This window comes from Bufo bufo, chromosome 1, assembly GCF_905171765.1.
Source record: "Bufo bufo chromosome 1, aBufBuf1.1, whole genome shotgun sequence".
Lineage (NCBI taxonomy): Eukaryota > Metazoa > Chordata > Amphibia > Anura > Bufonidae > Bufo > Bufo bufo.
Genome location: NC_053389.1, coordinates 526,362,395 through 526,375,570, shown reverse-complemented (window position 1 = coordinate 526,375,570; position 13,176 = coordinate 526,362,395). Strand labels below are relative to the sequence as shown.

At 42.7% G+C, this 13,176-nt stretch overlaps 1 protein-coding gene across 3 annotated transcripts in view; it reads right to left on the bottom strand.

Annotated features, from left to right (window-relative positions):
- Positions 1-4,896: 4,896 nt before the first annotated feature.
- ASB15 (ankyrin repeat and SOCS box containing 15) overlaps positions 4,897-13,176 on the bottom strand; it is a 105,809-nt gene continuing 97,529 nt past the window's right edge. For all 3 annotated transcript variants that reach the window (XM_040411780.1, XM_040411789.1, XM_040411798.1), the window contains 2 exons: positions 10,194-10,347; positions 4,897-6,518 (listed from right to left, as the gene is read on the bottom strand). In XM_040411780.1, the coding sequence (XP_040267714.1) occupies positions 6,343-6,518; positions 10,194-10,347 (330 nt within the window). In that variant the 3' untranslated portion in view covers positions 4,897-6,342. The remainder of the gene's footprint in view (positions 6,519-10,193; positions 10,348-13,176) is intronic.

Here is a 13,176-nt window from a genome sequence, read left to right as displayed (position 1 = left end):
CACCGTATTAGTATGGTGTTCCTAATAATTCTTTAGGTGAGTGTATATGTTGAGTGCGTGTATGAGTGTGTCCATGTATATGTTGAGTGTGTGTATGAGTGTGTCCATGTATGTGGAGAGTGCGTCCATGTATGTGGAGAGTGTGTGTATGACTGCGTCCATGTATGTGGAGAGTACGTCCATGTATGTGGAGTGTGTGTGTATGACTGCATCCATGTATGTGGAGAGTGTATGACTGCATCCATGTATGTGGAGAGTGCGTCTATGACTGCATCCATGTATGTGGAGAGTGCGTGTATGACTGCATCCATGTATGTGGAGAGTGCGTGTATGACTGCATCCATGTATGTGGAGAGTGCATCCATGTATGTGGAGAGTGCATGTATGACTGCGTCCATGTATGTGGAGAGTGCGTGTATGACTGCGTCCATGTATGTGGAGAGTGCATCCATGTATGTGGAGAGTGCATGTATGACTGCGTCCACGTATGTGGAGAGTGCGTGTATGACTGCGTCCATGTATGTGGAGAGTGCGTGTATGACTGCGTCCATGACTGCAGTATAAAAGGTACAGAGGCTAAAATACTTGTAGATATGTAAAGGTAAATCAGACATGTCTATTACAATTGCAGCGCAGGTTTTAAAGGGGTTGAGTTGAATATAAACTCTGTCAGCAACTGTAAATGTTAAAAAACAAAGTCGTGCTAGAAATGACAGTAAATACAGTAAATAAAAAGTCACAAAATAGCCATATAAGAGGGGTTTGCACAGGAGGAAGTGGTTTGTGAAGAAGTGTGTGTGTGGGGGGCCCCGTACAAAAATTTGCTGTGGGGCCCAGTCAGTTCTAGTTACGCCTCTGAGAGGAATCAAATCTTGCCTGTGGGACGCATTTGCGTTCCACAAAGCAAGAGAGGGCGTGTTCGCTAACTAGTATTAGCGCACGCGCATCACAGTAGGGCCTACTGTGATGCGTGTGCGCTAATACTAGTTAGCGAACATGCCCTCTCTTGCTTTGTGTAACGTAAATGCGTCCCACGGGCAAGATAACTACTATTAGCGCACGCGCATCACAGTAGGGCCGGCAGTACGCACCTCCTTCCAGAGTAGACGTCGGAACGAGGAGGAAGTGATGAGGGGTATTGAAAACTTCCCGGGCAGTGAAATCTGCCAGAGACAGAACACCGCAGCCCGCATCATGGACCCATTCGCTTCAGCATGCGCTTCCTTCCTATATATTTTAGGTTTTAAAAATGTGGCTCTCAAAAGAAATTTCAATCGTGGCTCAGTTGACAAAAAAGTTTGCCCACCACTGGTCTAGGTAAAGAAATGGTCCCCTGTACATTGTATCGATCAATCCATATTTCACCCTAGCAAAGATTGCAGGATTTTTTGTACACAGTGAGTCAGCTTATTTGACTAGACTTGGGAACTGAAGCTCCATGCACACTTTGTACACAGCCAGAACATTATGTTTTATCTTCCATGTTGTACATCTGGAGGACACAATGATCTCAAATAGCCTAAAGTGGTTTAATAATGCATCAAGGCAACTGGCTGTTCTGGAAACTAATTTAACAATTTATAGAACCTTTCTGATATTATCGCAGTGGTATCTTTTACAAAGAAACATACCAAAGCTTAAAAATAACTGCACCTTGTAATTATTGATTAGACCTTCCAATTAATAATTTCCTATTTTCCTTAGCAATAGTCTGTTACACCAACAGATTATCTGACAGATTTTCTGACCAATCATTGGTCAGATGGCCATTTACACACACAGATCTTTTGTTTTACACACCAACTATTGGTCTGATTGGACTTAAATTGGTCAGATAATCTGTTGGTGTGTTTGGTCCATTTCTTAGCAGCACTTGTGGGAGTCATTAGGTGACCCCCATCATATGTCCACATCCCTGAGAAGAAGTGGTATCAGTTACTGTATTAGTTAAGGGCCTTTTACATGGGCCGAGAATCGCATAGATCATCGCTAACGAGAGTTCCTAGTAATGCTTGTTATCAATGATCTGGCAGTGTAAATGTACTGCCCATTACCCGATGAACGAGTTAAATGCTCATTCATGAGGTAATTGGATCATTTGTATGAACACAAAAATCCTTGTTTCCTGACAGCAGATCATGCAACAGCAGAAGAGCGATGGGGAAGAGCGATGGCATTAGCGATCACACCTCCCCATACTGAGGAGGAGATCGCTGCATGTAAATGCAGTGGTTACTTCCACCAGCAAGCAGCAGATTTTTGGGAAGGACCGCTTCCTTCCAGAAAACCTGCTGTAAAATCGACCCATGTAAAGGGACCTTTAAGAGTTGACACCAAACACTGGTTTCTGGATTGCTAAGACTATTTGAGTGGTTCTTAACTATTTTTCAATAAATCAGTAACACATGCACAAATAAACTTTGGAAAACACCCTGTTAAATAAAATTCCTCTTTATCCTCTCATCAGACAACTCTTTCCACCTGTGCCAGACTATTACAGTGCTTGTAAGTGTTCAGAATCTCTGCACTCACTGAAAATAAATAATGACAGTGAGACAGGATGGATCATCATTGGGCCTTCTCACTGAGGCTGAGACCTTGTGAGTAGAGTTGAGCGAACTTCTGTTTTAAGTTCGGCGTCTAAAGTTCGGCTTCCGGTTAGCGGAGAATCCCGATATGGATTCCGAATTCCGTTGTGGTCCGTGGTAGCGGAATCAATAATCGGCCATTATTGATTCCGCTACCACGGACCACAACGGAATTCGGAATCCATATCGGGATCCTCCGCTAACCGGAAGCTGAACTTTAGACGCCGAACTTAAAACAGAAGTTCGCTCAACACTACTTGTGAGGTAAAGGGATAAGTTGTGAGAAGAGGGAGTCTGCCTATCCACACACATGAAAGCAGAGACTCTACCTCTGAACAAATCTTCAAGTATTAGTGGTATCACACAGTGATTTAGAATAGCACTGCTTGGTCTTTTCAGTGTGAAAAGTTAGTTATTATGTCCATGGGCATAGCTATAACCCTGTCAGTTTTCATGTCTCAAGAAGCAGCAGATGAATGTTAAAGGGGTTGTTCAACACAGGAAAATAAATAGCAGGTGGCTGTACAGGGTGTTGAAAGTGCAGAAGTGGTGATGTCACGATAGGGATCAGTGAGGCCTTGAACTTCACCCGTACCACTGTCCCTACCTGCGATTCACCCTAAATGATGGGCCACAACTGGACAGTGGTCCCTTCCTATAAAGTCAACAGGGATAAATAGAAAATAATAAAAGTAGTGACAGAGACAGAGCAGATAACCAACGAGATGGGTTGGCTAACCAGAATAATACCAAACTGAATATAACAGAGTTGTACAAGTCAATGTATCTGATGTGTACATGATCTGTATATATGCACGTGACCGCTGCCAGCCAATAAATGGGCAGAGTGGTGATGTGTCTATGAATAGGTAAGAATTTTTTTCAGTGTTTTACAACCCCTTTAACAGTATTTAACCTGTGAGAATATGGCAAGCTCACCTACTGTAGGACACTAATCAGGACCCTGTGCTAGTTGATTAGAAGCAGGCACAGAGCTGTGGGTTGGGGAGGGAATCGGTGATCCTGAGTATATGAGACCATCATAGTTTAATGTACTCACGACTGACAAAATGCACAGAAAACCCTCAATAACCACTGAGAATGGTGAGCGCTCTTATGAATACAGCAGACTCATAATTATGTGCCATTTGGGCTTACAGGAGAGCAGACATGTCTCCATAAAATGCTTTCCTTTCATAGGGCATATTTAGGTATCAGATTTGTGCTTAATAGATGCAGTACTGACAATATAATGATGATAATAGTGCTTTAATAAAGTTCATATTCTTGCACTGCTTATATGTATAATCGAGACTGAGATTTTGACAATAAAACCTAAACAGGTCTTAAAATCACTTCTATGAAACAATCCAATTGGATGACAAGGAGAGAAAAGATTATAAAAGTGAATACAAAAGTAACACAAATATAGTTACCTGTACAAATGTACTAATCTGTACATGTATTTCATGTTTTGTACAATAAATTATTGCTGCTTTTAAATGTGTCATAGTTTATAAAACAAAGTAAACTCTTTAATTTTCAAATGTGGATGCAATACAACTAAATTGATTTAAATCAGAAATACGACAGATTATAAAGTCCAGAGGTCACTCAGAGGTCTCAGAGGTCACTTTACATATGAGCTTCACAAGATGTTTTTATCCTAATGGTTGAACTGGAATAAATAACATTCAGCTATATCTATAGCTAAAACATAGATTGATAAACTCATTATTCATCATTACACCATAAAAAACACAACCTTTAGGAAGCTTTACATGTTAATTTAGGTTGGGTTCACACCATGTTTCTAGCAGATCCGTTTAATTGATACCACAAAAACATTTTTGAAATTGATGGCAACTACTGAAGGGCATTTGTGTGCATCCATTTTACATAGTCATCAGGGTAAAAAAAAAAAGCATCTTTCACTGTCCGGACACAAAAGCGTAGTCTACCACACTTTTGTGTCTGGCATAAAAAAAAAAACATTTAAACATTTAAATGTATGCTCATTCTGGGCTTTCAGGTCAAGCAGACGGTCCTATCAGTGACTGACAGCCTTCCCTCTATGACTGTGTATACAGAGATAGCTGTATAGCGATACAGAGATGTAGCTATATATAGCAGACAGGCCCATCACATTCCTCATTTCTACGCCTGGCTTAAAAGTTTAAAATGGTCTAAATGTAAGCCAGCAAGGAAGCTGTCTTACATTTAGAATCGGCACTTCGGTGGATTCACCGCCAGATATAGGGGTTAAATGACCCCCTAAGATTCTGTTTTTCTGAGCTCCAAATCGATGCTGCTTTTATACAACTGTCAAGTTAAATGATAAAATGCTATCTGCCTGTAGTTGCCACTTAAGAGAATATAAAGCATATGGTTACTTTTGATCACAATAATACATTTGTATGCAGTGAGCTCTACTGACAACAAAAGTAGATCTGGGTATTACTAACTCCCCAAATTTTTCCCATTGTACATCTGCATGTTGTAAAATGTTTTTGTAACAACGTTCAAGATACCTCAAAGGCAGCATGCAGGACCATATAAAAATCCACAATATTTACAAAAACATGTCAATTTGTAAATTAAAGGGGCTGGCTCATCTGGGATATTGATAGCATATCGCACTCGGCTCATTTTAGAAGTCCCACAGTGTTGAAAGGAGGGTGCACTACGCAAGCGCATCCGCCTCTACATTCACCACTATGGCACTTCCAGAAATAGCCGAGCATGCACTTGGCTACTCTCTGACCTTAGATCACAGTATTTGTAGGGACCCTAAAATAAAATAACAAACAACTTTATTCTGCTATTTACTTAAAATGGGGGAAACTACCCAAGGATAAATTCTTATCCAATATTACACCTGGGAGCTATCACAGTATTATGTGACTATTAAGCTAAATACATGTGTATGAACATAACCACATTCGCTCCAGTACCTGTTACTAAGCGTAACCCATGGTAACTGCTCAAAACACACTGTATATCTATGATATTTAGCTCCAGTATAATATCACTAGTGAGGATCGGTAGTAGCGAGGTATGGTATGCCTCTTGGTATTAGGCACATTGTCCAATAGGTCACTAATTCTCCAACACCCCTGCTATCTTACTGAACTGACCCCACTATTAACATGCATTAAAAACTGACGCTGTCTGGTATATCTAAATTTGGTCTGCTAACACTGGCTGTAGCTCCACGCTGGCTCGACGCGTTTCTCGTGTCCTAAGCTCTTAAGGAGCCTCATCACTACTCATGCCAATATTGATTACTAACAGTAGAACAGACAAACCAACATATAACGAGAGCACCACCTCTAACATGTGGCTGCGCTCCCGGCACTGGTATTCAGCTTAATAGTCACATAATACTGTGATAGCTCCCAGGTGTAATATTGGATAAGAATTTATCCTTGGGTAGTTTCCCCCATTTTAAGTAAATAGCTGAATAAAGTTGTTTGTTATTTTATTTTAGCGTCCCTACAAATACTGTGATCTGGAATTATTGGTGACATAATTGTGTACTCTCTGACCTCCCATAGAGGTGAACGAAGGGTGGCTGCACATGCGCGGCAGCTCTCTGTTAACTCTGGCGGCCCGTCCCGGAGATAAGAGAAGATCCCAGAGTTGGGACCTGCACCTATCTGAAATTGATGGCAAATCCTAACGATATGCCATCAATGTCTCAGATGGGCCAACCCCTTTAACTTCTAGACATGCAAGTACACTTAGTAGTTCATCATGTGTCAAAATGCAATCCTTTCCCATATAGATCATATTCCTTATACAATAAATAGGACTTCAGGAGAGGAGGCACAGAAACTCTCTTCACGGATGACAGGTTTTGTAATTTCTCCAAACCAAAAAGTTTACGGAGTTTAAGCCGGCACAAATGCTTCAGTGGACGAGGGTTACCTATAAACAGTAGATATATAAGCAGGAAAATCAATTATACCATTTATATGATTTTAAAAAGGTTGTCCGGTTTGCATAAACATCTTTTAAAATAATTATATATGAAGGTAGCTGTAATATATTTATTTTACCTTTATTGCTATTATATTCCATTCTGGGCTGTAGTCACATGACCATGTCCATGTAGCTTTTTCTTATTTCCTGTGATGTTATGTCCATGGATGTGTCAAAGCAGCAACAAGAACAATGATAGGGGAGTGTCTATGTAACTAGCTAGTGGGAGGAGCTATAAACTAGCTGGGTGTTGTTAGGGACCGTGATAGGTGAGGGTCTATGTAACAAGCTGGTGGGAGGAGCTATAAACCAACTGGGTGAGTAGGGACAGTGATAGGGGAATGTCTATATAACTAGCTGGTGGGAGAAGCTATAAACTAGCTGGGTATTACTAGGTACAGGCCTGGAGCTGTGGCATCATGTGTTTGGTTGGATGCAGAAACAGGAAATGATACATACAGGATGGAAACAAACCAGAGTAATTTATTTACGTGCTGAAAACAGATCAGGGGAGTACACATTGAAAAAAAAAAAAGCTCATGGAAAATGTACCTGAGATAAAAAGCTACATGAGCATAACCATAGCAATTCTGAAAACCCCCTTTAACACCTTGAAAACATCCGTGGTACATGTACCACGAATGTTGTCTCTTTAAAGATGGCGCCGGGTGCCTGCTGTTTCACACAGCAGACATCCATGGCTAATGTATGCGATCAGCAATAACACTGATCACATGGTACATTAAATAACAGCATACAATGTCAATCAGCTGCTTCTAAGGCTACCAAGATATTGTCATGCATTAAACGAGGCATGGACTCGCAGGGCAGGGATGTAATATTACCACTTTACAAAGCGTTGGTGCGGCCTCATCTGGAATATGCAGTTCAGTTCTGGGCACCAGTCCATAGAAAGGACGCACTACAGCTGGGAAAAGTACAGAGGAGAGCGACTAAACTGATAAGGGGCCTGGAGGGTCTTAGTTATGAAGAAAGATGAAAAGAATTACATTTATTTAGTCTTGAGAAGAGGGGACATGTCTAAGAGGGGACATGATTAACCTATACAAATATATAAATGGGCCATACAAAAAATACGGTGAAAAACTGTTCCATGTCAAATGCCCTCAAAAGACAAGGGGGCACTGCCTCCAAGTGTAGAAGAAAAAGTTCAATCTCCAGAAGCGTCAAAACTTCTTTACTGTAAGAACTGTGAATCTGTGACTTCCTCAGGATGTGGTCACAGCAGGAAAAGTGGACAGTTTTAAAAAGGGTTTAGATGAATTCTTGAAAGTAAATTACATTAATGCTTATAAAAACGTGTAGAAATCTGAGTTTCACTTCCTTCTGGAATTTGCGTTCCCACCCATCCCTTGGTTGAACTTGATGGACTTATGTCTTTTTTCAACCGTATTAACTATGTAACTATGCACATAACCCCTCAGATGCTGGGGTCAGTTGGGGCCATGGTATCTAAGGTGGCTTTCCCGAGGAGCGCCAGAACGCCTTCCCCTTACTGAGACCAGGGAAGGTGTTCCTTAGTAGTGATAGGCCGGAGCCTGTACAAGGCTACCAGGCATCTCACAAGTATATTCCAATGTAGACCTGCAGGTGGCAGCACTGTATTGGAATATACTGAATTGCCCACACAATAATGTATTAAACATCATTAGTGTATGGGAAAGGCAATATGATAATTGCACATTCAGGTGCCCGGGGGAAATGGGGGGTAAAAAAAAAAGTTTAATAGACTAAAAAAAGTTAAAAAAAATATGTATAAAAATGCAAATCATCCCCTTTCCCCATAATAATAATAAACACAAATGAACAATAAAAAAAATAAAGATCATATGCATCGTGTCCCAAAATTTCCAAACTATTAAAATATAAACATATTTATCCTATATGGTGAACATTGTGACAGGAAAACAAACCAAATTGAATGATTTTCAGTTTTTTTTTGTCACTTCCCCTCCGAAAAAAGTTGAATAAAATGTGATGAAGATGTCATATACACAAGTTATGGGTGTCAGAATATGGCGATGCAAAGAAAGTTTTATTTATTTTTTGTATTAAAACACAAGAAAAACTATATAAATGTGGTATCATTGCAATCGTACTAAAGGGAAAGAGAATCAAAGCAATAGGTCAGCTTTACCACATAGGGAACACCATAAAAACAAAACCCATAAAACGGAGGTAGGATTGCATTTTTTTCCCCAATTCCACCATTTGGATTTTTTTTCAGCTTCCCACTACATTGTATGCAATATTAAATAGTGCCACTAGAACGTGCAACTTGTCCCGCAAAAAAAAAAAGCTCCTATACATCTATGTGAACGGAAAAATAAAAAAAGTTATGGCTCCAGGAAGGCAGAGAGTAAAAAACCAAGACGCAAAAATGGAAAACCACCATGTCCTCAAAGGGTCAAGCTATACAACAACTTTTTAACTAAATAAGTGATATTCATGACAGCTACTAACTTCATGAGAAACACTAGACAATTTGATATAGGCCTATTGCACAGGACCATATAGCTTTTTCAGTGTTTTGCGGTCTGTTTTTCACGGATTCGTTGTTCCGTTTTTTGTTTCCGTTGTGTTTCCGTTTCTGTTCCGTTTTTCCGTATGGCATATACAGTATACAGTAATTACATAGATAAAATTGGGCTGGGCATAACATTTTCAATAGATGGTTCAGCAAAAAACGGAACGGAAACGGAAGACATACGGATGCATTTCCGTATGTGTTCCGTTTTTTTGCGGACCCATTGACTTGAATATAGCCACGGAACGTGATTTGCGGGCAATAATAGGACATGTTCTATCTTTAAACGGAACGGAAAAACGGAAATACGGAAACGGAATGCATACGGAGTACATTCCTTTTTTTTTGCGGAACCATTGAAATGAGTATACCGTATACGGAACGCAAAAAACGGCCAGTAAACGGGGAAAAAAACGGTCGTGTGCAGGAGGCCATAGGGTAGTATTCTATGAGGAGAATTGTCCTCTATTACAGCGTGTGATACAAGTCTGATTTATAATGCTTACACATCTAGTCATAAAACACAATTTATAAAAACAAAATTCATTACTTATTATCCAAGTTATCGCCGAGTTTGCAAAAATAGCACCTTCTCTGATTCGGGGGATCGAATATGATAACCACCGGTTAAGAATTTTATGAATGCCCAGTGTCAGTTGCACTAAGTTATACAATTATCCAATTAATCTTCTAATTTAAAGTGATTTAGGGCTCATACACACGACTGTATGTATTTTGCGGTCAGCAAAAAATACAGATGACATCCGTGTGCATTCCGTATTTTGTGGAACGGAACAGCTGGCCCTTCACAGAACAGTACTATCCTTGTCCGTAATGTGGACAATAATAGGACATGTTCTATTTTTTTGCGGAACGGAAATAAGGACATACGGAAACGGAATGCACACGGAGTAACTTCCGTTTTTTTTGCGGACCCATTGAAGTGAATGGTTCCGCATACGGTCCGCAAAAAAAACAGAAAATTCGTTTGTGTGCATGAGCCCTTTAACTGAGGTCTAATCATTTTATCACAATTCTTTTGAGGTGTGACATAGATGATGTTATTCATTTACCTAAAATCTCCTGGATCTCTAACCATTCTTTTTGTACTTCAAGAACAGATTTCAGTTTCGTACAAATGGGAACATAATCCATGTAATCTACTAACACTCGAATAACTTTTCCAACCAGATGCCTCATCCACGACACTGTGATGAAGTCACAAAACTAAAAGAAAAAAAACAAAACCACAAAATGTCAGCAAAATATTTATTACAATTACTGGTCTTATTTATGTAATGGAAATATTTTGAAGGGTTGTCCAGCAAAGAAAAATTACTTTTAAACCAGAGGTTCGGAGCTGCTCTCTGCTTCCTGATCACTTTTGACCTGGAGGAAATGACTACTCAGCCGATCAATTCACTGGCCACGTCTCCAGTGATTGGCTAAGTGGGCCATGTCTTCAGAGACATCAGGAAGCAGAAAGCAGTGGGGAACCTGGGCCCCCCTCAACAATTCATGTAGTTTCAAAGAAACACTTAGGCCTCATGCACACGACCGTATTTTTTTGCGGTCCGCAAAAACGGGTTCCGTTTTTCCGTGACCGTTTTTTCGTCCGTGGGTCTTCCTTGATTTTTGGAGGAACCACGGACATGAAAAAAAAGTCGTTTTGGTGTCCGCCTGGCCGTGCGGAGCCAAACGGATCCGTCCTGAATTACAATGCAAGTCAATGGGGACGGATCCGTTTGACGTTGACACAATATGGTGCAATTTCAAATGGATCCGTCCCCCATTGACTTTCAATGTAAAGTCAGGAGTTAATATACCATCGGATCGCAGTTTTCTCCAATCCTATGGTATATTTTAACTTGAAGCGTCCCCATCACCATGGGAACGCCTCTACGTTAGAATATACTGTCGGATATGAGTTAGATCTGAAACTCAAATCCGACAGTATATTCTAACACAGAGGCGTTCCCATGGTGATGGGGATGCTTCAGGTTAGAATACACTAAAAGAACTGTGTACATGACTGCCCCCTGCTGCCTGGCAGGTGCTGCCAGGCAGCAGGGGGCAGCCCCCCCCCTGTAGTTAACACATTGGTGGCCAGTGCGGCCGCCCCCCCCCCTCCCCTGTAGTTAACTCATTGGTGGCCAGTGGCCCCCCCTCCCCTGTAGTTAACTCATTGGTGGCCAGTGGGCCCCCCTCCCTCCCCTGTAGTTAACTCGTTGGTGGCCAGTGGGCCCCCCTCCCTCCCCTGTAGTTAACTCGTTGGTAGCCAGTGGGCCCCCCCCTCCCTCCCCTGTAGTTAACTCGTTGGTAGCCAGTGGGCCCTCCCCTCCCTCCCCTGTTATTAACTCGTTGGTGGCCAGTGGGCCCTCTCCCCTCCCAATTAAAATCTCCCCCCCTATCATTGGTGGCAGCGGAGAGTACCGATCGGAGTCCCAGTTTAATCGCTGGGGCTCCGATCGGTAACCATGGCAACCAGGACGCTACTGCAGTCCCGGTTGCCATGGTTACTTAGCAATTTGTAGAAGCATTATACTTACCTGCGAGCTGCGATGTCTGCGTCCGGCCGGGAGCTCCTCCTACTGGTAAGTGACAGGTCTGTGCGGCGCATTGCTTAATGACCTGTCACTTACCAGTAGGAGGAGCTCCCGGCCGGACGCAGACATCGCAGCTCACAGGTAAGTATAATGCTTCTACAAATTGCTAAGTAACCATGGCAACCGGGACTGCAGTAGCGTCCTGGTTGCCATGGTTACCGATCGGAGCCCCAGAGATTAAACTGGGACTCCGATCGGTACTCTCCGCTGCCACCAATGATAGGGGGGGAGATTTTAATTAGGAGGGGGAGGGAGGGGAGAGGGCCCACTGGCCACCAATGAGTTAACTACAGGGGAGGGAGGGGGGGCCCACTGGCCACCAACGAGTTAACAACAGGGGAGGGAGGGGGGCTGACCGCACTGGCCACCAACGAGTTAACTACAGGGGAGGGAGGGGGGCCCACTGGCCACCAACGAGTTAACAACAGGGGAGGGAGGGGGGCTGGCCGCACTGGCCACCAACGAGTTAACTACAGGGGAGGGAGGGGGAGCCCACTGGCCACCAATGAGTTAACTACAGGGGAGGGAGGGGGGCCCACTGGCCACCAATGAGTTAACTACAGGGGAGGGAGGGGGGGGGGCGGCCGCACTGGCCACCAATGTGTTAACTACAGGGGGGGGCTGCCCCCTGCTGCCTGGCAGCACCAGCTAGGCAGCAGGGGGCAGTCATGTACACAGTTCTTTTAGTATATTCTAACCTGAAGCGTCACCATCACCATGGGAACGCCTCTGTGTTAGAATATACTGTCGGTTCTGAGTTTTTACGAAGTGAAAACTCAGCTATGAAAAAGCTTTTATGCAGACGGATCATCGGATCCGTCTGTATAAAAAGTAACCTACGGCCACGGATCATGGACACGGATGCCAATCTTGTGTGCATCCGTGTTCTTTCATGGACCCATTGACTTAATGGGTCCGTGAACCGTTGTCCGTCAAAAAAATAGGACAGGTCATATTTTTTTGACGGACAGGAAACACGGATCACGGTCTCGGCTGCAAAACGGTGCATTTTCCGATTTTTCCACTGACCCATTGAAAGTCAATGGGTCCGCAAAAAAAAAAAAGGAAAACGGCACAACGGCCACGGATGCACACAACGGTCGTGTGCATGAGGCCTTAGGAGGAGATTTATCAAGACAGGCACTTTCTGCGGTGGTCTTGATATCCTCTGCACTACTGGAGGATGCACCACATCTATGACGAGGTGCACGTCTCGTCATAGGTTAGGCTACTTTCACACTGGCGTTTCTGGGTCCGCTTGTGAGATCCGTTTCAGGGCTCTCACAAACAGCCCAAAACGGATCAGTTTAGCCCCAATGCATTCTGAATGGATAAGGATCTGTTCAGAATGCATAAATTTGGCTGCGTTTGGTATCCGTTGCGTTTTTTAGATGGTCACTAAAACGCAGCTTGCAGCGTTTTGGTGACCGTCTGACTATGCGGAGCCAAA